Source organism: Pseudonaja textilis, chromosome 2 (genome assembly GCF_049901715.1).
Source record: "Pseudonaja textilis isolate UNSWEBS1 chromosome 2, rPseTex1.2, whole genome shotgun sequence".
Classification (NCBI taxonomy): domain Eukaryota; kingdom Metazoa; phylum Chordata; class Lepidosauria; order Squamata; family Elapidae; genus Pseudonaja; species Pseudonaja textilis.
The window spans coordinates 77,204,342-77,230,265 of record NC_141991.1 but is presented as its reverse complement, the minus strand read 5'-3'; the positions used below and the strand labels follow the sequence as shown (position 1 = coordinate 77,230,265).

At 36.9% G+C, this 25,924-nt stretch overlaps 1 protein-coding gene across 1 annotated transcript in view; it reads left to right on the top strand.

Annotated features, from left to right (window-relative positions):
- TGFBI (transforming growth factor beta induced) overlaps positions 1-25,924 on the top strand; it is a 41,993-nt gene that overhangs the window by 1,746 nt on the left and 14,323 nt on the right. The window contains exons 2-10 of the mRNA XM_026696518.2: positions 4,103-4,201; positions 15,550-15,614; positions 16,399-16,556; positions 17,501-17,665; positions 18,943-19,089; positions 19,233-19,374; positions 22,361-22,573; positions 23,721-23,858; positions 25,100-25,236. Coding sequence (XP_026552303.1) covers positions 4,103-4,201; positions 15,550-15,614; positions 16,399-16,556; positions 17,501-17,665; positions 18,943-19,089; positions 19,233-19,374; positions 22,361-22,573; positions 23,721-23,858; positions 25,100-25,236 — 1,264 coding nt within the window. The remainder of the gene's footprint in view (positions 1-4,102; positions 4,202-15,549; positions 15,615-16,398; positions 16,557-17,500; positions 17,666-18,942; positions 19,090-19,232; positions 19,375-22,360; positions 22,574-23,720; positions 23,859-25,099; positions 25,237-25,924) is intronic.

The following is a 25,924-nucleotide window of genomic DNA, read 5'->3' as shown; positions in this document are numbered from 1 at the left end:
GGCTCGTGAAACTTGTAATTTCGAAAAAGGGTAGCAGGTTGTCTATCTTTGATATATACGAAAACACAGTTCTTAGTGTAAAATATGTCAAATGGTTTGGTCCTGAAGACAGGATCTCTTCACTCATCTCCTGATGCGTGCACAGGGCTAAGTAAGAATAAAGATGCTGTTTTCTACACTCCTTTTTCTTTCTTTCCCAATGCAAACATTCAAAATAATTAGTAAGAGAAATCATTGCCCGATCCCTAACATGGGATTCCCCCCAGGGTTATGATCTAGTGTCAAAACTGGCTTGAATTTCAACATTTTGCCCAAGGCTCTTTTCTTTTTGTTTCATGGTTCAATAATAGGTGTAGGGATGAGAAAAGATTCACCAGCTGGTCCCGCCAGAAAAAAAAAATGGTAGCAGGATGTCAACATCCTGATTATTCATTTGCAATGATGGAAAGCACATCTATTTTATTTAAGTCTTTCTGCTATAACTTCACGCAACCCTCTACAAATCGATCCCGCTAAGAACAGTGATGGTGTATGTGTAACATGTGTGCATTTGCAGTCTTTTTTTCCCCCCAATTCCTAACTTGCTTTTGGAAGCAAGTTAGGAATTCTCATCTCTCTACCATAAATAGAGAACCTCCTGATCTCCTTGAGAACTATTTGATTGCAATTCATATAACCTGGATGCATTGATTGCAGATGTTGGTAACTATAAACCTATCATGCTTGCGAAGCTCCTATCTGGAAGAGGGAGAATTATGTCCCTTCCGTGTTCAATGATGCCATGGGATATGGACAGATCTTGGGAAATGGAGCCAGATAACTACTATCTTGGCTTCTGCTCCAGAGACAAGGCTGCCAATATTTGTAGTGTAGCATCTGGAACTGAGAGATGGGTATTTCCTATTGGTGTTACATTAGCATATTTGCCATTTCTTCCCAAAAGCTACAGTTTCTTTTTTCCCCCCTTCTTCTAATATTCTACCCCCGTTGTTCCTTCCTCCCCTGTCAGGCTAATGGTGTATTTTGCTTTGCTGTGCTTTGGCAATATCTCTGTCCTCCCCCCTCTCCCCGCTCCCCAGTTGGGATTCCTTCCCATTTTATTTATCATTGCAAAAATTACACACTGGAAAAAAATTGGATAAAGGTGCAATTTTCTCCCATAGACTTGCCATTGGAAGCACTTGCGCAATGAATAGGAGGAGATTAGATGGATAGTGGCACAAAGTGTTAGGACATCTGCACAAAGGTGTGAAAGGATTTCCTGGAGGTGACTCATGGCTGGATTGAAGCCTCCTGTGGTTGGAGCTCTTCTTCCAACAGTATAGGGTGGAAAGTCTTTGTTTACATTTTCCCTGATGGATTACCGAATTTAATGCCAATTTCAAAGGTGAGTTGGCTCAATGTTTTTCCATTATCCACAGGGTATATTAATTCCTCCTGCAGTAACTGACTCTTTTTTTAAATTCCACAAATCCTGTGAGAGGGTCAATGTTTAAAACAAAGCCTTGAGAAAGCTTTAAGAGAATCTGTGTTGCTGAGAGAGGTCCTTATTCAATAGAAAGTGTCTTTTGCCCCATAAGAAAAAGAAATCAGGTTTTCCTCCCATCTTCTTTTTAAACTACCACATCTGTTCTGAAAGGCAGAAACAAGAAGTAGTAGTCTCAGAAGAACCAAGTCTTGGCCTTGGCCTTTTGGAGAGGGCACAGGAATCCTTAAATCAAAAACCAAATATTTTTGTGGTTCAAATGTGCTCGATTGCCTCCCTTATTTTTCTTTGAGCAATGGGAAAAATATCAGAGATAAGGTGACAGTGATTTCACCTTGCTATTGGGTAAAGGAAAGGCAAACTCTTTCCTTTACCCAATAATATTCCTGCCCAACAGGCATGCCCAACATGTATGTATGTATGTATATCCTGCCACAATGCCGAAGAACACTTCATGATTCACAGATATACAATATAATTAAACTAGGCATGGTCAGATTAAATTTATGTGTGCACATGTAAAACATGAATATTTTAACAAGCAGCAACCTATAAACCTCAACCAAGATGAAATTACAACCCAAATTTCTTCCAGAAGAGCTCCATTCGAATCTACTTTTAGAAGGTAGTTAAATTGAGATAATAATATGATTTCCACTGGGGGGGCATTCAAAGGACTTTGAACTCTTCACCTCTCCTGAAACTTGGACCCCCTCATTTTACCAAAAAAATGTGAAACTCCCTGATCAAGCACTCAGGCAGAGCTTTTGATGCTGGTACTTCCTTAATGGGAAATTAAACACCCTAAACATAGCAATTAGGCACAAACTGCTGAAACAATAAGAAAGAAGTTAAAAGTTATCTTTCCTCAACCTTATGTTTTGATGGAAGGCATCTTGGGAAAAATGATTATCCAAGGCTAATGAGTTTGGCTGCTTATTATTTAATTGGGGATTCCCACATCCAAATCCAACTCTAAGGAGTATCCATACCATCGTTTGATCTTCACTGGGAGATCACACAATACTTCCAGCAGCATTTGATTTACATTCCCATTTCACAGTCAACTAGATTTTTAGATTGGAATTGACATTTTTGTCCCACTATCAAGGACCTAGGATTGTTGTTTAATCATTTCAGGATGTAAACTGTTCCAAGTAAAGCTGCCTTTTGCAATTGACTGGTGCTGATTTTGTCAATGCTGATAGTGTTCAGATGGAATGACACTCAACGCACCTATTAATATTGATAATATTTTTGCTTTCTTTTGCCAGGAACATTCTACTTCTATTTGCAAATCTTTATATTTTGTGATTTCCTTATTCTTATTATTAAATATTGAGGTAGTTGAATTTCTCATGAGTTCATTTTCACTGTTTAATGGTAGAACTAGACAAAAAGGTAATGTTAGAACTGGAAGAAAATTGATAGGTTCCTATTCCTGTTCTTATCTTTTCTATAGTTTTCTCCATGCATACCTGTCCTATTATTATGTGTAACCTGAAACAGACTGTGAGAAATATATTATTGCTTTTCTTTGAAAAGTAGAGGTTGTTGACCACAACTCATTACCATCTCAACATTTCCTCTATTTATTCTTCTATACTACTTAATATATTATTTTCTCTTGGTGCTACCACAATGGGAGCTAGCTATATGAAGCTTATAACACCATATAGAAATCAGATATGAATTCAGCTTTATATACTTTTACACAAAACATTTCAAGGAAGATTGGCAGAGTAGCACATCAGTATGCATTGTGCTGTTACAGCATGATTATATGTGTGCAAAAGTATGGATGAAGACTTTGATAGTGTATTAGGTTGGCCAGGAGAATCCTGTCTGTCTGGTAGGGTCAAAGAAGAAAGCATTTTCTATTGTAACATCCGCCCTTTGCGATACCATTTTCTTAAAGATCAGATTGGATCCAAACCTAAAGCCTTTTGCAAGGCTTTAGAGACCTGACATTGCCATCCAGAATTCAGGACCTCATGTGCAATAAAGTCTGTATAGTTGTGTTGTGTATTGATAGTTTTGAATACCTCGGGTACAAATTATCTTATACAATTTGTTACATGGTTTTATATATTTTTATTGCTTTTAATTGCTGTAACTTGTCCAGAGTCATGAATATGAGATAAGAGGCTACATACCATAAATCAAATAATCAGCCTTATCATCAAACCTTGAAACCTTACCATCAAGACATGACTTGAAATAGTTTTCTCAACCATGCACACATGAGACATCTTGAAACATGGTTGTAAGAGTTTTAAGGCAGTATACCCAATGATATTTGGTGGTACACTAACTAGCTGCCTTGATAGAAAATATGCTGTTCTTACTTAAGCATTTAAAATTATTGTTATTATTGTCAGAGGAGAAAAGGTATCTTTTTATTATTAATTCAGAGGAAGACAAGCCCCGATCTTGCTTTAATGTCAAACCCCAGTTGAGTTTACAATATATTCTATCTCCTGGAAGTTCAATAACAACAACAACAACAATACATTTCTTAATCTTTGCAGTGTTTATTTCTTTATTTCAAGACCTGTTTGAATGCCAAGCTGTGAATGGAGAAATGCAAAATAATATTTCTCCTTCTATTTGTAGCCCCAATGTATGTGCTGTGCTGAAACTCATTGGAACCAACAAGAAATACTTGCCAAGTTGCAAACTGTGGTACCAGAAGAAAATATGTGGAAAATCAACGTAAGTAAAGTTTAAGAAAAGGAGAAAGTTTTTCTTTGTGTGCTCAACAGGCGTGCAAATGAATAACGAAGTAAGGTTTTCTTCCTGACTTCTTCAGCCCCATGAGGGATATCTGCAAATCAATCTGATGTCTGACCTGGCAAATCCAACAAGCATAGCCTGAAGCTTCCTGAAAAAAAAAAAACGGCCTTGATGCATACTCTTGGAAGGAAGAAGCAATCTGCACTCAGTTAGGAATTTATACAGGCTGGCTGCCTGCCAGTCTTCTGCTAAAGTCTTCTAGTCTTCTGAGAAAGGTGTATCCTCCCCAAGGTCCGATAAATTTGAAATTTGAGGGATGAGATAAATATAAGTATCATGAAAGATCCAGAGAGCCAACTTGGCCAGAGTAATTTATAGGTTGATCATCTGTGGTGATAAATATGTTTCTATGTAACCTGAAATCAACAGAAGTTAGAAAAGGGAAAATATGTCTTAAGGGAACCAGTGTCTTAGAGCAAAAGCGTGTAAGTGTTTTTACATCAATGGTTGCAAGTAAGTAGGGCTGGCAAAGCAATGGGTCCAAGATAAAAATTTTCTTAATTTAATTTACATGAAAAAAATACGTATGGAAAATTAATTACAGTTGAATAAAGTCAGTTTAGTGATACCAATTCTGCACTGATTTAATCATCTCTATTAATCACATTAACATTTACAGTTTGCTAGGAGAGTTTGGAGAGTTGTATAGACCAAGTCCCCAAGTTGACTGGGGACTTCTGGGAGTTGAAATCCTCCAGGCTTAAAGTTGCCAAAGTTAGAGACCCCCTGGTATAGACTATATTTACAACTCTGGAAGGTTTGAAGCTTTCGATTATGCCCTTCTGCATTTGCGCTTCTGCTGTTGACCATAGGAGATGCACTTTTATAATGAAGTCTCACACCAGGGTATTATGGGAGTTTTGAATCCCAAAATATAGTACTTTTCTCTGGAAAGAAATAGCAACCTTATTCCTTTTTCCCCCCTAGATCAGAAGAGCTGTAAAAAGAGGTTGATTGGGAACATACAGTATCAAAGAATGTTAAAAAAAATTGACAATCTTATGATTTCCAATGTTCAGTATAGAGAGTAAGGGACATAATCTGAATGTACAATGGATAGATGAGATCCATTACTAAAGCAATAAGTGGGGGGGGGGCGAATCTTGGATTCAAAACAAGCAGGAAGTACACAGAAATATCTCAGATGGACATCTTCCTAATTCAGTGGTCGCCAACCAATGGGTCAGGGACCACTGGTGGTCCACAAGAAAATTTTGGTGGTTCACAGAGAAATATCACCCCCAAAGCACCCTCCAAAGCAATTAATCCAGGCTGTGTGGAAACATAAGGTTGCAACACCCACATGGCCTGTGGGAACACAAGGCTTGTGTCCCTTGCGTTGCGAACAACACAAGGTAGTGAGGGGAGGGGGAAAGGGTACAGGGAACCTGCCCCTCTCACCCCATGCACCTGACCTGCCACCGGGCTGCTTCTTTCTGCTTCTTTCTTCTTCTGCTTTTCACTGCATGCAAGGAAAGCAGCAAAGGTCTCTCTTTCTCTCCCCCAAACTCCACCAGAAATGAGTCTTTGGGACCCTGAAAGGCCTCCTGCTCCAAGAGGCTGTGCTTGCATGACAAGTCTCACAAAGACTCGTTTCTGGAGGAATTTGGGGGAGAGAAAGAAAGACTTCTGCTGCTTCTGCTGCTTTCCTTGCATGAAGCCAAAAGTCTCTCTCTCTGCCCCTGAGAATGGAGCTGGAGATGGTATCCTGCGATCCCAAATAAAGAATGATCGATCAGTAGGAAAACGAGGTGCGGAATTTTCCTACAGACTTTTTTTTGGGGGATTTTCCCAGGATGTCTGGTCCACGGGATTTAAACTTATGAGTTTGGTGGTCCCTGAAGTCCAAAAGGTTGGCGACCCCTGCCCTAATTCACATGGGTATTAGATGAGGAGGAGGTAGAAGCACAGCCGGATTTGCCAGATTCTATTATAGCTACTCTCAATAAAAGCAGTCTTAGCCTTCCTAGCCATGGTCTGGTCTTCATGGCGAGGCTGCCACTCAGAAATGGTTTGCCAAAAAATGTAAAATGAGGATTGACAAAATGTCCAGATATATCTTGGAAAAGACTGTTGTTGGATGGGTTCATAATTGATTAAACAATGAAGTGCTTTTTTATGGCTTTGTGCCAACCTGCAAGGAGATTTGGAAAAGATATCCCACGGACTTAAGTTTGGTCCTGACTTTCCATTGTTTGAGCACAGAATTTTAAAGCAAGAGAGGTGATTGGCTTATCAAATTGGTAGCTGGCAGAAATTTGGCAAGGGTTATCTGTACTAGGGAATACGTAATCAAAATTCAAATGGTCTTGATGGGTCTAAACGAACAAGATGAAATTCAACAGAAATACATTTTAAGTCCAACAATCAGCAACAAAAGAATAAAAAGCAGGTGGGATGGGTGAGAGCAAACTTGGCAAAAGTATATGTGAAAAGGATTTTGAGTGTCTTGTTATAGTTTGAACAGGAGCCAGAATGATTGAAAAAAAAAAGCAAATGCAGTCATAGACTATAGGAACAGGTGAGATCATGAGAAGTAGATTCTCAGCTTTTATGTTACATTTGTCAAACTTTACCTTGAGTACTTGACTGATCATAGATGTTACATTTGAAAAAGTACAGGGAAAATCTGGTAAATGTCCAAGGAAATTGCTGAAAGGAGTGACTGAAGGAATCTGGGTATCTTTAGCTTGAAGAAAAGATTAATAAGGGGTGGCTTGCATATTTTATGCAAAATATAGACCTTGTTGCTCTGGATGGCAGAGATTTAGATAATTCTAGGGTTAATCTCTTTGCATTCATTCCCCATTCTTCCCCTCCCATTTTCTTGCTTCAAGTTTTTTTTCCCTAGGAAATACCAGCAATGAAATGACTGTCTGTATGTGCATGTGTGCATGTGTATGTGTGTGTGCGTGTGCATGTGTGTGTGTGTGTGTGTGTCTTAAAAGATTTCCCAAACAACTGAGACATTCACAGAACGTTTCATTCTAAGAAAAAAACCTTTTTTGTTACATCTATTTTATAAAAAGTAGATTTTTCAGGAATGTTGTATTTAAATCCCGTCTTGAAAAAATAGAGTTGGTAATTGATAACATTATTGGAACATGATCAAATTCAGCAGCAGCAGCTCTTTTTCAATTATTAACCGATTCAACTTGATCCACACCAATGTAAAGAGATATTCAAAAATCTATGTAACATATCCGGAAAATCCTTACTTGGGCCATAACAGTTAATAATAACAGTATATTTGTTAAAGCACAATCAGCACTATATTAAAAACATTTCTGGACCGCTTATCTTTTCCACCACTAATTTTAAGCAGTTGTTAATCAAAATTTCTACCCTCTAGCAAAATTTTAGTTTCCAATTATATATACTGATCCCCTAGACAAGAAATATTTATTTACAGAACAAAAATGTGAGTTTTTTTAAAAAAATAACTGAAGTTTTAAGTTTTATTAAGTATTAAGAATTGGTATACAAGTGATATATAGCAATAGCATTTAGACTTTGCATATGCTGCTTTTTACAGTGTTTTTTAGCCTCTCTAAGCAGTTTACAGAGTCAGCCTATTGCCCCCAACAATCTGGGCCCTCATTTTATCAACCTCAGAAGGATGGAAGGCTGAGTCAACCTGGAACTGGTCAGGATTAAACTCCTGACAAAGTGAGCAGAATTAGCCTGCAACACTGCATTCTAACCATTTTGCCACCACGGCTGATTATATATGGTTCATGAATGGATAAAAACTTTTTAACGAAAGATGAAGATGACTGTAAACCAGTGTTTTTCAAACTTGGCAGCCTGAAGATGTGTGGACTTCAACTCTCAGAATTCCCCAGCCAGCATGCTGGTTGAGGAATCCAGGGAACTGAAATCCACCCATCTTCAAACTACGAAGGTTGAGAAACACTGCTGTGAACGATTAGAAGACATCAGTGGTAGCAATATACTAAGTTTAGACCTATAGACGGAGACAGCTAAAAGCTTTGGGCACTGAATTGGGAGATACTTATATAAAACCAATTATTCAGAAGAATGATAGGTTCATCTTTTCTTTTAAAATGGACATGGACTACTATCTATTAGGGAGGCTTTCTTTTTATAGTCTTCCAGAGAAGCTATGATTCTTTGTGTAATTGCACCGATCCTGAGATTTTTCTGTCCTATGCATCAAGATCAAGTAAATCTTGCAACTTTCATGGACAATGTACAATAAAGATAATAAAGTCCTGAGAAACTGGTAAAAATACTCATGCCAAGTTATCAAAAGACAAAATATTTGTAAGATCCACACCTTTCAATCCAATCCAAAGCAAGTCCAAACATGAATAGCTTATGACACTTGTAACAGGCTAGCAGACTCAAATTAAAGCAAGTTTTTCAAGACAGCTTTTCATACTCTACTTTCATGATATCTATAATTAAAATGTGTGTTGAAAACAGCTTTTCATACTCTACATTCATGATATCTATAATTAAAATGTGTGTTGAAAAGAATACATACATGATAAGATATGTAAATAGTGTATAGGAGGGATTGGATCATTGTTCTGTTTTAAACATGGATGTAGGTTTTTCTTACTTCCTTAGGCTCATCTTTACTAGAAAACCCCATTTGTCTGAGGAGCACAAACCACTCTCTGCTTTGAACATGAAAAAGACATTGTTTAAAAGTCTCTGAAGGTCCTTGATATCTCCCAAAAGGGGGATATAACTCACCATCTGGAAGGAACAGGTAGAAATAAAGTCAAGAGAAAAAGCAAAGGAAATTTGTCTAACTCATTCCTATATTATGTGATGAACCATTTTTCACACTACTGTGACAACTATAATTCCTTTTTAAATTGGTCCCAAATTTATGAATATTTTTGGAAATGATTTGCCATTGCCTCTTTCCTGGGGCTGAGGAAGAATGGCTGGCCACAAGCTGGCAAAAAATGGAGTCTGGGGGAGGGTGCTGCAAAAATGCATCCCTTTTTGCCTCCTGGGCCTCAGGGAAGCCTCCTGGGTGAAGCAGTAAGATAGTGAGGGGGATCCCGGCACAGCTGATCATTGGAACAGCTGATCGTGGGAGGAAAAAAAAAAGAAATACTGTAAGGAGTGACAGAGCGGGGCTGGTGGGGGAGAATGCAGTCAGCAATGATGCGCATGTGCACGATGTCGTGCATGAGTGATAAGTACTGACTGGGCAGGGAGGGAAGGGAGGGGTGGGGCCAGCCAGGGGCATGATTTGCCAGTTCTCCAAACTGCACAGAATCATAACAACTGGTTCTACTGAACCAGTCCGAACCGGTAGAATCACAGCCCTGGCCTAAGGCTAGAACTCACTGTCTTCTGAGATTTGTAATCTGATTCCTTAACCACTGCAACAAACTGACTCACCTCATGATCCCTTTAAGTATGCTAATTATTTCTTACTTACTATTGCCCATAAAAGATTCTTTTCTGATTGAAAAAAAAAATTCTGATTGTGGATTTCCAGTCTCAAAATATTAGGTTGATTCCTCTCTTCTTGAATTTTATAGAGGTAATTTGTTCCATCTCTATGACTTTTTCTGCTGCAATAGAACATAATGTTATACCTGTAAAATATTACATTAATAATTATTAATAGGAATTGCCGATAGCGTTGGGAGGCCCTCCTCTCCTATCAAGGGACTCAATGGGAGAGGATGTGAATATTATGCTGCTGGAATTGTTCTGATTTTCTTCTTAGTGTTTTTAGAGAGTCAGATGGAGAGATATTTTTAATCCTAATCTGCCCTATCAAGCTTCTGGAGTCAGGTTTCTAGAAATTTCAAAGCTTATGACATTTGATTTACTGATATCTAAATCCCCACTAAATTCCACTTCCTTGCTCTATTTGCAGTGGCTGAATTCTCTTAGCTAGATTCAAATAGAATTTAACTCATTTGGTTCTTGAAAAGGCATAAATCATATATGATTTAGCCTTGGCTCTATCAATGTTTGGAATGGGTCCCTCAGGAAATACTGAAAATCCAAGGTCACTCTTTGAAAAAAAATTAGAGCACTTTGTGCTGCTTGACTGCTTTGTTTTTAGCTAAGTAATTCTTCAAAACACAAAGGAAGAAACCTTATCCTAAATGTTAGAATGTAATTAATTATTTGGTAGGCAATGTATTTATTTTTACCTAAAATTTGTTTCTGAAATATAGTCTTTCACTAACTTCCTTTTGGTCTAATACATAAAGCTGACTTCGGTATCCAGAGATCAATATATGTGGTCTTCTGTTTAAGTCCCCATTGAGTCAAGTGCTGGTCCATTGGCCACAAATACAAGTGATATAATTAGAAATGTTTGCCACCATGAGGCTACCTTCCCGGTTTTGCATATGAGAAAACCAAATCTGATTATAAAATGTTAACATAGAAGCAGATTTAAACATCTGCAAAGGAGAATTTATATTTATGGTGATGATTAAAGCATAAGCCATAAAATAAGTTACATATAGGGACTGTGGGTTCAAATCTCTTCTGCCACAAAGCACTTAAACTGCCATTAGTTAAACTATCTTGAAGAACTGCTATCATAATAAAGCAAGCAATGTTATCATTTACAAGATGTTCTTGGACTATGGTAGTAAAGTAAGCGAAATGTACAATTCTTTAATACTGAATGCCTTTAGGCCATTTCCCAAAATGTTGTGTTTCCAAGACAAAGTAGAACTATAATGTTCGTTCATAACATCAAAGGAAAATGAGCTGATTTTGTTCTTCTTCCAAACCTCTGGTTTGCTGGAGGATAATGTCATTGCATTTCACCCTTCTATCACCAGATGCTGTGCTCTGTCTTTAGCCCATAGACCTGAGGAAACCTGTGGGAGAAATGTCATGATACTGTCTGATTATAAAACTTCCCACAAATGTATGTGTCCTCTAGTTCACCTGACAATTCAGAGTTATCTCTGGTGTGTTTTGATTTTGTAAGGTGAGCAATCACTTTGCTATTTGAAAGTTTTCTCAGAGTTCTTTGATGTTCAATCATCATTTGTCTTTCTTTGATAAAGGTCTACTAGTCACTGTACTCTTGTGCTTATATAAATGCCAACAGTAATCGAAATTAATTGAGTTTTCCTTTGTTCCACATTCTTTCTTTCTTGCCTGAACAACCCTTTCCTTGCACGGGTTGTTATTATGCCTGAGGAGTTATGCTAAATCAGTTTTGAAAAGGAATCTTTGAATTTTATGAATTCGATGGACTATTCTGAGATGGGGGGCGGGGGACATAGCAACTTTTTTTTTAACTTAGAGGCTGGGGAGGATTGTTTATTTTTTCAAAACCAGCTTCCAAGGCCTAAGGGAGGTGGAGCATCAGAATCTGATGTGAAAATATAGATAAAAAGTGAGGATTAGCGTAGCCCTGTTACTTTCATAAAGAACAGGGGGATTCCTGAGACATTCCCAGTTTTAGAATGTATGTTTTACTTGGAATTAGACTGCGTGGAGAAGTAGGTTTGCATAACTGTCAGTATATGTTTGGATAAGATGTTGGTTTAAAAGTAATGGCAACTAAAGTGATACAACAATATTTTATTAACTGTACAGTGAAAGAAGAACTCTGTTTAGTTAATTAGGTAAGTTTTCAAAGCTAGATGTTGAAGGAGCAAAGAAGGAATTATTTTCTCTGATAGCATCCTTACATTCTTTTAGTTTTTACTCATGAATGTAAACAGAATGATTTAGTTTACCAGGAATGACATAAGTCTGTAAGAATTCCATCCCACAGGAATGCAAATAAGAATACCTTTGCTCCTTAAAAGATACTTTAAAAAGAAATGATTTAGGGGGGTAAAGTACCAGGTAAGCAATTAAGAAATTTTTAGAGGTTTTGAATGTCAACTTGCATCAGCTTCAGCCAGCATGCCCATTAGCAAAGAGATTATGGACTTGAAGTCTAAAACAATTGTTGGACACAATATTCCATTCATCTAATTTCATACACTTCTCCAGTTTGCATTTGGCAAGGGAGGGCTGGTCAATAAGTAAAGTATTAATAAGGATAATCAAAGACAACGCTTGAATCTGAGTTATACTACTAAGGCATACAGGACATTGGAAACCAGGAGAATCATAATTCAGAAGATAATTGCTTAGTAACAAACTGAGAAGGAAAGCAGCTGTCAACCCTCCAAAGTAAACCAGAAAGGAAACATGATCAGTTAAGCTAACTTTATTTTATTGTAAGACTACATTAACAGAATTTTCCAAGTCTGAAAGTACAGATTTCCTGCTGTCTCTTATTAGTCTGATCAATTAGGGTGTGTCCTTCCTAGGTTTCTTTCTCTGACGGTTAAGCAATTGTGGGCTCCTCACTCTCTTGTCTGATTGTTCCCTCAGACACAGCACTTCCCCTCTTCCCTCAAAGCCATTCCCACGTACCATTCCAACAGAAAAACCAAACAGGAAAATGGAGGCAGGAAGCCAGTTGATTCTGACCCAAATATGTAGTATGTGTGCCATCATATCCTTCTTTAGTTCCTTCTTCAGGAACAAACTATGTGAAACTCAGTTTTGATTTGATATGACAAACTTACCATCAGAGCTAAGCTAAGAACTCAGGCCATAAAAAACCTCTTCTATCTTGGTGTAACATAACTAAAAACAGGAATCCAAAGTCCTTCTTAGGATTCTTTCAATTGCAACTGAGCATAGAGATAAGCAAAGTCTTATTTTTTGCAAGCTACTTATTCTGCATCTGAACAGCAATAGCATTTAGACTAATATACTACTTCATAGTGCTTCACATCCCTCTTGTCTGATAGTTCTTACTGTTTAAAAGGACTTTTTTTAAAATTCATAGGAAACAAACTTAATAAAATTGTTAACCACTAGATAATACCACTTTGAGAAGCAGATCTTGAGAAGGGCTTCTTATTATCTATTCATCCAGCCAGTGATATAAGTAGGATAATGAGCCGTAGTGGCGCAGTAGTTAGACTGCAGTACTGCAGGCTACTTCTGCTGACTGCCAGCTGCCTGCAATTTGGCAGTTCAAATCTCACCAGGCTCAAGGTTGATTCAGCCTTCCATCCTTCTGAGGTGGGTAAAATGAGGATCCAAATTGTTGGGGACAATATGCTGACTCTGTAGACTGCTTAGAGAGGGCTGTAAAGGACTGTGAAGTGGTATATAAGTTTAAGTGCTATTGCTATTGCTATAATGATTCAAGCTGAGTGATCAGTGGTAGAACAAATAATTAGATGTCATACTCTTTGAGGGCTATCCCACACATATGAGGCTCTTCAATGTCAACATTTTCCTTTCTACTACGTACCTCTGTATTTCAGTGAGAGAGATATTTACCTAGGCTAAGTAGTGACCCATAAAGATGGAATAGGATAATAATGTTGAGCTATAACTGTCTATTTTGTGTATATTTGCCTCAGATTTATTTCTCCCTAATATGTGAAACCCTGCTAGTCTATCTTGGGAATTCTTGATGCTGAACTGTGGCTGAATTCTCCATTAATTTTTTTTTTTTTGTATTTAATTCTGGTTTGAACTAAAAATCTGTCTAGACTATTAAGGCTGAGTTTATTTGGTTGCCAAATTGGGCATATAAATGTATATATCTGTATTAAAGAAAAAGTTAGTGGAGACAGAAAAGTGTACCAGTGGGGTGTTGAGAGCTCCAAGCATCAAAGAAAGCAAATTATTTTAAGCAAAACATTTCCCATATGGAATATATATAAAGTCTAGACAATGAGTTAGGATTTTCCTAGCTAATTTTTCTTGGAAATTGCAGAACAGAATTTATTTCTATAAATGTAGTGCATGTATTTGTTGCAGTTTAAAATTTAATTATATTAAGGATTTTTTTTTTCATTCTGTAGCATGCTGAAGATCAAATAATAAAATGCCAAATAGTTTTAACTTGCTGCCATCCAATGACTCTCCCCTATTTCATATACAGATACATTCCTCTATTTTTCATACCATTTTAAACAAACACGTTTTACTTGCTTCTGAATCAATTCTATAGATTAAATCCACAGAAAGTACATTATTCTCTTTGACTCTGAGATTACATTGTCTGCTTTTTTAAAAGTTGCAGATTTAGAAATTAACCCATATTGGGGAAAGATGAAGCTTTTTTTCCATATGAAAAAGGAAAGCATAGCTTTTATTTTGCTGTTTAAAAATAATAATAAAATGGATGAGTTTTTTTAAAAAAATATGCTGACTTTTATTTCTTTTTTCTTTTTTGCTGTGCTAGAAGGCAGAGAAAAAACAACTCACTAGCAGCTATTAATTATGTCAGAGGCAATTCTGACATATTTAACAACTAGTTTGATCACTGATCAACTAGTTTGATCACTGATCAATTTTTTAAAAATTAAACCTTAGAACATAATTAATTGGCCTGGCTGCTTATTTACAACACAGAGGTACATTCATTGCCTGATTTATTTACCTGATTGTTCATAATTCAGTTGGGATAGCCATGAGTTCATATAAATTGTTACAAGAGAAAGAAAAAAAAATTAAATCAATTCTTAGTCAAGTAGGCTGGTCAAAGAAAGCAAAAATTATCTCCCATGGAGAGAAGTATTATTCTAATACTGAGGTTTGGTGAAAGAAAACATTAGACAGCTTGTTAAGATAATAAACATAATGCAATTATGATGTCATCCAAACAGTGATTAAATACAATGTAGGAGCCCAGCAGATACCAAAATAGCTTAATCTGCTAAAAAAAAAAATCACTTCATTAATGTAGACTACAGTTGATCACCCTGATATACATAGATGAATTAAAACTTTTTAAGCTTTAGAAAGATGCAGTGAATGGGTATATGTTTAACAGTTAGCAAACAACATATGATGTTGGCTTCAATGCATATATTTATATAATACATTTATATTTTATTGTTGTTTTGTACTTCTGGTTGGATACTAACTGCATTTCGTTGCCTATATCCATGGCAATGACAATAAAATTGAATCTAATCTAATCTAATTCCCCAGTTCATCTTTAGAATGCCTCCTCCCCTGAGTAGTCTATAATTTTTCAATTAACTTCACCATGGGGATATTTCTCAACATGCCCGTCATCCTTCCAGTTGTTCTATATGACTTTTCAGGGAGGTTGATGGTCACAAATTACAGAATGAAAGGTCAATGCAGACCAATCTAACTAGACTTAATTTCAGTCAACTTTCACTGTACCAATTATGCCAGATGGTAACTGAGGTTTTGGTTGATTTATCTTATTATGCTGTGTATATTTCTCACTACAGAGTGGTTGCTTATGAATGTTGTCCTGGATATGAAGAAGTTCCTGGAGAAAAAGGCTGCCCAGCTGGTAAATAAGATTATTAAGTGACACTTAAAAGTCCCCTAGTTTGAAACATGTAAATTTGTAGTGATCAATGTATTCATGCATATCTCCTGATTTGACCAATGAGCAATAAATCAGTAAGTAAAAAAGCAATTTATAATCATAAGAATTTTTCTAATATCTGTTCTAAACAGAGTGATATAAAAATTGGCAGCTTCTTTTTAACCTTTAAAACCAGTCATTATGCTTCTGTTTTCAAAGTATAAACAATGTTAAATAGCTCGCAAGACAAGTGTGGGATTTAATTAGTTAACACATATACAGAGCAAGCAGATTCTCATCTGCATCTCAGAGTAAAATCTTTCAGTCCTAATTTTATTTTATCCCTATTTTCTGCCACATATTTTGGCTTTTGTTACACAGGCAAATGGGAGATTATAGTGAATTTTCTTTCCTCAGCATTTCCATAAACCATGCTATTTTTGTCTGTCAATGGCTATTAATTATGATGGTTAAAGGAAACTTAAATTACAAGAGTAATGTGTCTGAGGGAGGATGTAAGGGGAAATAAGGAGGCAGTGCTAAGCCACTTCTGAAATTTTGACAAGAAAACTACAAGGACTTGTCCAGGTGGTCACCAGGAGTCAATGCTGACTTGAAGGCACCACAGAAAGAGAAAAAGAGAGGGAGGGAGAGGCAGAGAGAGAAGGAAAGGGAGAGGGAAAGAGAAAGGGAGAGGGAGAGAGAATAGATTTTGTTCTTAACTGACTATGACTTTGCTAAAGAGATATGCCTTTATTTTTAACAGCTTTGCCACTTGTCAATCTTTATGAGACACTTGGAGTTGTTGGAGCCACCACCACTCAGCTCTATTCTGCCAGCTCTAACCTGAGTGCTGAAATCACAGGCCCCGGCAGCTACACAATCTTTGCCCCCACCAATGAAGCCTGGGCATCCCTGCCTGCTGTAAGTCTAGGCAGCTGCATGTTGCTCAACATGAGTGGAATTCCTCATGTGATAGAACTCTAAGCTTGGTTTTAACCAATCATTATGAATAAAACTAAAAATACATAAATGTGAAGAAGTTGGATCCAGAGTTATGCCTGTGAAATGAAACATTTGCCTTGTCTTTATCAGAAATATTATTGAAATATGCTTAACATATTTTTTAAAAATATGAGATTAAGTGGAATTATATAAACTATTTGCGGCAAATAGAGGGATATAACTATAGCTATCCAGGCTCATGAAAGCTAAGAACAAGTTAGACTGCAAAAGAATGTTGAAGATGAATGTCAGATCGGCAATCGAAAAGTAGATTCTTTGTCTTTATTTTGAGCCAGTGTCTCCTGAAGGTAGTGTTGGGTTATCATGTCACAAGCTTTCCCATTTTTATACACCTGCTGCAATGTTGCACATCTGCTTCAAAATGTAAGAACTTGTGGCATAAACTGCTACCAGTGCTTTCACCAATCTAATGAAAACAATAAAATTCTGTAGATATTGTTGCACTGACTGAATTTGAAGTTATCACTGCACCCCATTCATTAGCTTGGTTTCCGACTTGGAAAGGCAAAATTCCTTTTCTCAAGGTTAAGCCACCTCGACATAGTGCCTGCAAATTGTTCTGTTACTAACCATGTTAACTGAGAATTAGGGTAGCCGTACTTTAATGCATTGGGTTGGAAAAGGAAGCAGATGTAAGGAAAATTTATGTTAAGAAAATGTTGAGATAGCAACTGCTGTTTTTCTGGCATAGCTCTCAATTCTCACCCTAGGGAAACTTGTACAGTTCCCTACCTCCTACCAGGCAGAAAGCAGATAGAAATAGTCACATAAAATACATAAGACCAGACCTGGGATAGGATGCTCAGAACAGCCAACTCTTTAATATGATTTCTTGATCTTAGGAAGTGTTGGATTCTTTGGTGAGCAATGTCAATATTGAGTTGCTAAATGCTCTGCGATATCACATGGTGAATAAACGAGTCCTAACTGATGAGCTAAAACACGGGCTTTCTCTCCCTTCAATGTATCAGAATATTGACATCAAGATTCATCATTACCCAAATGGAGTAAGTATCCGGTAAATTTACAAATACAGTTGGGCACAGACTTAACTTCAGGGATGGGATTCAAATTTTTTAACAACCGGTTCTGTGGGCATGGCTTAGTTGGTAGGCATGGCTTGGTGGTCATGTGACTGACTGGGTGTGGCCATCTCAACATCACTCACATCGAGGCACTATCTCCTCGCCTGGCCTCTCATGATTGTGGGGATGCTGCAACAGTCGTAAGTGTGAAAAATGGTCTTAAGTCACTTTTTTCAATGCCATTGTAACTTTGAATGGTCACTCCACACAAGCAAAGTACCAGCCAAGGAAGGGAAAAAAACTCAAGAGAAGTTCCTGAGACAGGAAGTCTAGTCCTGCCAAGAATGTAATAAGGGTTAACAAAGAGGCAGTTTCAGTAAGCAACACCAAAATGTTTCCTTCCTGCCTTCCTTACAGGATTAGGCCGGTAATTTCTTCTAACAACTGGTTGTCTGAACTGCTTAGAATGTTAACAACCTGTTCTAGCAAATAGGTGTGAACTGGTAGAATCCCACCCCTGCTTAACTTAGACTTAACTGGATGAAGATAAGATTATTTCATTTTGGATGGCTTAATAATGTAGCCAGTTATATTAATATAAATTAGCTTTCTACAGTATGATAGCCAAAAAAATAGAAGACTAGTTTTTTAAATTGTTTTTATCTGGAGTTGCTACCATAAAGAAACCCTTTAAAGAGATGTTATCATACCCATTATGATGAATATATGTATATAGCATGTTTGTAGGAATGCAAAGATTTAAAAAACTGAACACATCTCCTTTATTCACATCTCCCTGCAGCCATATATTTTCATTATAATATATAATTTAAAAGAAAACTGCTAAATTATTTTGAGACAGAAGGGGGAAAACTTCTACTGTACATAGGTGTAGAGTGAATATAATACAAATTATATGAAGGAAAAGCAGTGAATTATATATGCATCGGTTTTTATAGGTTCAGTGCCTTGGATTTAGATGTTTGTGTTCAAGTAAAAAAGTTTGAGTAAAAAGGTGTTCTTTGAAATTGATCTTTAACTTTATGAGTTTTTATTAAAGTAAAATTATTAATTTACAAATAGCTATTTGTAAAATCTATAGATTCTTCAAAATATTCTGTCAGATCTACACAAGCAATCTCTAGATTCATTCTCTCTTAATGATACCCTTCTTGTGTTATGCCATCCTTCAAATCAATATAGACATTTAATGCCAACAATATATTCATTTTCATTTATTCCTGTCATGCCCATTCCAGATTGTGACTGTGAACTGTGCTAGATTGCTGAAAGCTGACCATCATGCTACCAATGGAGTAGTCCATCTGATAGACAAAGTCATTTCTACAACTTCCAACAGTATCCTGCAAGTTGTAGAGATTGAAGAAAGTCTTGAAACTCTTAGGGTAAGTTCATTTCAAATGATTTCAATCTTATTTCCTTACACCAATGGAACGTGAGATCACTTTCTTTGAAATTTGTGTAATTGGCAGCTTTATTAGATTTAGTCTAACTTAAACGATTCTCTTTCTTTTCCATTTGTTTAAAGACTGCTGTGGCAGCAGCTGGTCTCAATAATCTTTTAGACGGGGAAGGTCAATTTACCTTATTAGCACCAACCAATGAAGCTTTCGAGAAGATTCCTAAAGAAATGTTAAACAGGATCCTGGGAGACCCAGGAGCTCTGAAAGGTAAATAACTACAATCTATCCATAATAATAATACCATAGAAAGTCTATTGCTTTCACCAGAGATTTGAGTCTATGTAGAAGCTAAATGTATTTTTGAAATTTATTACTATTCAATCCTCTTTATTCCCTTGAATTATAGTGAGACAGTAAATCGTGGTTACAAATGACAGGAACTGTATTGAGGTATAACACACTATTCTGAAGATTATGAATGACAATTTTAGCTTTCATTATCATTCATCCTTTCAGATATATAGAAATCATGTTTCAACATTCTCTTGGCAAAGCTGAATCTTCCTTTGAATCATATTCTTTTAGGATGTTCTTATTTTCATAAGAAATAAATACTTGTATGGGAGAATTAATCAAGTTTTTAAATATTATTAGCATTAATATTAAAGGTATGTATAGTATGAGATCAGCTTATCTGATGTACCATTGATGGAGACTATTGATCTTTCTCAGTTATGAAATCCAAAGATTTTTTTTTATACTTTGTGGTGAAAACTTTATTTAAACTTCTAATGAAATTACATTTTATTTCTACTTTGTGAAAGTAACGAATGTTTGAGTATACATAGTGTATGTGAATGTAAATACACATATGTGCATATCACCTTATAATCTAAGGCAACATTATGTATTTAAAAATGGACTGAACCTAGTCACTAGGCTTTTCAACTCATTCGAACAAATGAAATTGCCTTCCGGTTTTAACTAGAGGTTCTAATTAAAGAATTAGACCACTTATTTTGAAATCTAATAAAACTTTAATCAAGATGTCAGTTCTCATGATCTAGAGCAAGGGTGTCAAACGCAAGGCCTGACCTGGAGGCCAGATCCGGCCCATGGCGTGCTTAGATCCAGCCTACAGGGCCGCCCTGGAAACAGCAAAGGATTGGCCCACAGTGCCTCTTCCAGCAAAAATGGAGCTCTGCGGCCCTCCCAAGTTCAGTTTTCACTGGCAGAGGGTTCAGGATGCCACCGCAGCCAAAAATGGAGTTGTGAGGGCTGCAGATGGCCCTCCTGAGCTCTGTTTTCACTGGCAGAGGGTTGCAAGAAGCTGTCGCAGCTGAAAACAGAGCTCAGGAGCCCGTTTTCACTGGCCGAGTGCTCAGACCTCTAAAGGCAACCCCAGCATGAGTGATGTCAAGCTGGCCACATCCATCCTGGCCCCCCAAGGTTAAACACAACACTGATGTGGCCCAAATCAAATTGGATTTGACACCCCTGATCTAGAGCTAAGAGAGGCAAAAGCTTTGATTGTGTGTCCCTTTTTCTCTCTGTTCAATTGTTATACCAACAGGTTATATATGAATGGAAGGAACCTGACTGGAGTAATAGTTTGCAGTGTTTAGATGCTTCCCTACTACAGTGGTGGTTCTTCCTAAACTCTTTTAGTATACGATGTTTACATGAGTCACTGCTTTGGCAATGAGCTTTTTCAACCCTTGTGCTGACTTGAAGGCAGGAATGGAGAGAGGAAACCTTGAGAAAGCTGTGTCAGCATTGACTCATGACCAAGAAAGCAGATGCAGAGAGAACTGAGGAAGCTGATCAGCACTTTCTATGGGGGGAAAGATGAACAATAGCAATCAGAATGTTTAATGATGTATTTGATGACACTAGATGGGCCTCAAAATAAACAACACTCATTCATTTCTAAAGCCAAAGCATAGTATAATTTAGACCAGTTGTCTGTACTTTTAAACAGGGAAACAATCCTCAGTTTTGCCAAGGATCGGTAAGAGTTGAGAAACATCTTATCTTTAGGAAATAAATGTACCTGATTTTGTATATGTAAACTATACTGTACGATATAAGCACTTATTAGCAAAGAAATATTTTAGTATAGTAAGGAAGGCTTAGAATGGATTTGAAGACTACAGGCAGTTCCTGGATTAAGAATGGATTCTGTTCCATTTGAATGGGTTCTGTGTTTAATTTGAAATATGTAAGTTGGAACTCATATTTATGAATAGACTGCCTATTACTAAAAATGACAGATGGCTTTTCCTTCTTTCAGCTGATAAACTACTGATGCTATGCAGTGTTTACATGAACTGCTGAACACTCCTGAAAACAGGCAGTATATTAAAAAAAAACACAGCTTCAGTGGTTTATGAAAACATTGTGCACCATCAGCAGTTCATTGGCTCAAGGAAGGACTAAACCGTCTGCCATTTTTAGTGACATTACCAGTCCATTGGTAAGTATGCATTGTTCATAAGTCAGATGTTCTCAACCTGGAGACAGCCAGTATGGGTTCTTTGGATACATAATAATATTATTACAATATACAAGTTTCTATGCCTCACTATTTTTGTTCCAATAGTTCCAACAACTATTCCAACAAGGGAATTTCACCACTACTGGGCAGGACTCTCTTAGAGAAATGGCTACAGAATGTCTGCCAATAGTAATCTCCCCTTTATGGATGATGATGATGATGATGATAGGATGGTTGGATTTGGAACAAGCAACTGATTCCTCCTTGGCTCAGACTAGTAGAATTCCTTCCTTGTCCTTAAGCAGCTCCTATGCCCTTAAGTATTGTATTTATAATTGATTTGCCTGTATGACCAGGCAGACTGGAGGCTACAAGCATCTCTTTTTTTATATATGCAATGAACAAAAACAATGAGTCCACCCTTCTCAGCGTAAAGCATCTCTTTTTTTATATATGCAATGAACAAAAACAATGAGTCCACCCTTCTCAGCGTATCCTCCAGATATAATTCTAGGAGTTGTAGATTCAACATATCAGGAGGGCATTAGATTAGAGAAAGCTGCACTGAGCAATTTGCAAGATTTGTTTTAGCTTGACTATTTTGCTTATTTATAAACAAACATATTAAGCATGTCAGCCTGCCGTTGTTCTGAAATATTATTTAATTTTCACTCCATGGCTTACCAATCACTAGAAGAGATGTACAAACTACTTTAAAAAATATTCTGCTTACTATGTTCTATTCACCTACCATAGCACTGCTGAACAACCACATCTTAAAAACAGCTATGTGCGCTGAAGCTATTATTGCCGGTTTATCCATGGAAACTCTAGAGGGTCATATGTTGGAAGTAAGCTGTGTTGGCAACCAGCTGATTCTCAATGGAAAGTCCATCATTGCTGACAAGGATGTAATGGCCACAAATGGAGTGATACACATGATCAATGAACTTCTCATCCCAGACTCTGGTAAACACCCTCTTCCTCCTCCTCTTCTTCCAACATGGTTTATGGAACTATTCATTTTTGCCCATTTGAAATGAATGTGAAATAGGAAAATGGAAATTGCATATAGTTTATGCCCATGCTATAATGTACGCTTCCTTGTTCATAGAGATTCTGATCCTTGCATGTTCCCTATACTTTTGAGAAGTGGTAGGTATTGTTAAAAAAAAAAAGCCGCAAATTACTTTCAGGCAGATATAATTATGAAAATGGGCAAGAGACAATCAGGCTAAAACTAGATATTTTTCACCTTGACAAAGGTTGTGTATAATTAGGAAGATGCTTTACTTCATTAAAAAAATTATCATTTTCAACTTCTAAAATGAAATAAGGAGAAATACGGAATGGCAGTGCTAATTCTTTCTGTTTAAACAAAACATGGAAGAAACTAAAAACACGAAGAATGATTTGTTTTTGAATAATTTTGAAACTGTTTTGATCCAAATTTAATTAGGCCTAAATTGCTCTCACTGAAACCAGTGGAATTAGTCATGACAAATTAGTCATGGGGTCCTTGAGGGATTGCTTTTTTCCAAGAATCTCTACTCACCCAACGAGATCAAGTAGAATGGGCATGCTGCAAATATTGACAGCCAAAGAGTATCAGTTGACAGGGACCAAAAAAACGAGCTTTTTCCACAGTGACCCCTACTCTATGGATTATCTTCTCTTGGGAGATTAAAGTGCCCCCAATCTTAGTCTTTTGTAAGGCCCTAAAAACTTGTCTATGCTCCTGTGTCTGGACTGCTGAGTGTGTGAAGGGCCCAGTTTCTTGTCTGTATTGCTAACTGGCCAAATACCTTGCTCCCATGTATCGGGATATTTTTAGTGTTTTAAAATGTTTTTAGAATTTTAATTGTAATGTAGTATTTTCTGAATTATAAGCTACCCAGAGTCGATTGAGAGGGGCAGCCATAGAAATTTTAATGAATAAATAAAACAAACAAATAAACAAAAAACAATGCCCTGTTGAATTCACTGAGCACACTTAGTATGATTATTATTTTTAGTTTTAACAAATACAATCCTGCCCCTTTATCAGGTACTGTTTTAATATGTATAATAATTATGAAATCCATGTTGACATCTGTTGTTGTTATTTTAATTGAAGCTAAAACTCTGCTGGAGTTGGGAAAGGAATCCGATGTTTCAACATCTATTGACCTTTTTAGACAAGCTGGTCTCGGTTCACATCTTACTGGGAATGAGCGTTTGACAGTCCTGGCTCCCATCAATTCTTTCTACAAAGGTTTGTATACTTGAACTCTTATACAGTGAGATCTGTTTGTCATTAAGTGCCTCATGTCCAATCAACAAGCTGAAATGGAGGGAGAGGTGGAAAGCACATCCCTCTTCCCGTGCCTGGAATTGTGCCTTTGGATGTGCCTTCTACTTGAATTAACTGCTAAGAATAATTTTTAATTAGTAGGATTGCATTACAAAACCATATCCAATCCTACTCTTTTTTGCTGGAATTCAGGATTTGTAATAGTTCTCAATTACACACACACACACACACACACACACACACACACACACACATTTTCCTAAAGTTGATTCTTAGCTGGTTAAAACAAGGTCATTTATACATAAGAGAGTCAAAACGTTAAACATAAATCTTGTTAAAGATTTAAAAATGACCCAGTGTAGATCTATCATATTAAAATAGATTGTTGATCAATTGTTGGAGCAGTGGGACAGAAAATGGGGAGAAAGAGGATAAAATAGTGTATACAACATCCTAAATATCCTTAGTATATAATTATATCTTATCAAAGTGGGTTTTAGTGCATGCAAATTTACGTGACAGCAAATGCTTGCAGATAGAATAGATATGTTCTAAGCTATTAGCATAAACTGTAAGCTTTCATGATCGAATTGAGTAGTATAAAAGTACTCTAAGTAAACAATAAATAAAATAAATTGGGTGGTAGGTTGTCAATTCAACATATCTGGAGGCCATCATAATGGAAAGTCCTCAAGTATTTGGGTTTTCATACCACCATCACCATGCCAGCCAAAACCTAGAATGATTTTTTTTTTGTAGAATATCTATCTGGTAACAACCTAGGAGGAATTGAACATGGGTGGGGAGGAGTAGATGGAAAATTGTGAGATTTCTGCTGTAAATAGGCTGAAAAATGCAATTGCTGTTCATTGCTTAGACTATTGCAGAGAAGGAGAGGGAGAGAAAGTTGAAGGAAATGCTGATTTTGTTTCCATGACCTTTTCATGCAGAGGCATCCACAGGATTGGTTAAAATGATGAAAGCTCTATTGCAATGTTGCAACATATGCCTTTTGGTACGTGTGTGCAAAATCTCGATGCATGTGTAAAAGGGAAGAATTGCATCGTAGCACGGCTTTTATAATTTGCCACCTTTGTCATCTCATACAGATGCTCCCGTCTGTATGTATTTTCAAATGAAAGCAATTGACTGTGTGCTGATCTGAATGTATGAATAATGGTTTTATTATTATTTTTCTGCAGATCACAGTCCTTCAGCAAACAGAAATTTGCTTCAAAATCATATAATCAAAGAGCAGCTTTCTTCTAAATATCTTTTCCATGGACAGAAGCTAGAAACTTTGGGTGGAAAAGAATTGAGAGTATTTGTATACCGCAATGTATGTTTCTCTTTAATAATTACTGCTAGTTTGATATTTAAGTCTTATAGTATGTTTTGATAGTTTGTAAACATATACAGAACCCAACTGGGAGATAACTATTATGTTTTATGCTATAATATGTCTGCAGCCTGCAGATTATAACTTTCCCCCAAATAACTCTTGGCAGCATATATAAAGATATTCCAGATACAGATAATCAGAGTTGGAAGGGACCTTGTAGGTGATCTAGTCCAACGCCCCCTCCCGCTCAAGCGGGAGACCCTACACCATTTCTGACAAAGGGCAGTCCAATCTCTTCTTGAAAGTCTCAAGTGATGGCGCTCCCACAACTTCTGAGGGCAAGCTATTCCATTGGTTGATTGTTCTCACTGTCAGAAAGTTTCTCCTTATTTCCAGGTTAAATCTCTCCTTGTTCAATTTCCATCCATTATTCCTTGTCTGGCCTACAGGTGCTTTAGAAAATAGCTTGACCCCCTTCCTCCCTGTGGCAGCCCCTCAAATATTGGAAGACCGCTATCATGTCTCCTCATGATTGGTATATCGACCTTCCTATTCTATAGCCAATAATTTATATGTAGTAGAAGACACATTCTGTTCCTGATTCAGAAAAAACTACTTATTTTTATCTTTCTTTTTCACTGGAAAGCTTTTTCAAACAATGTTGAACTGATCAGCAGAATGCAAC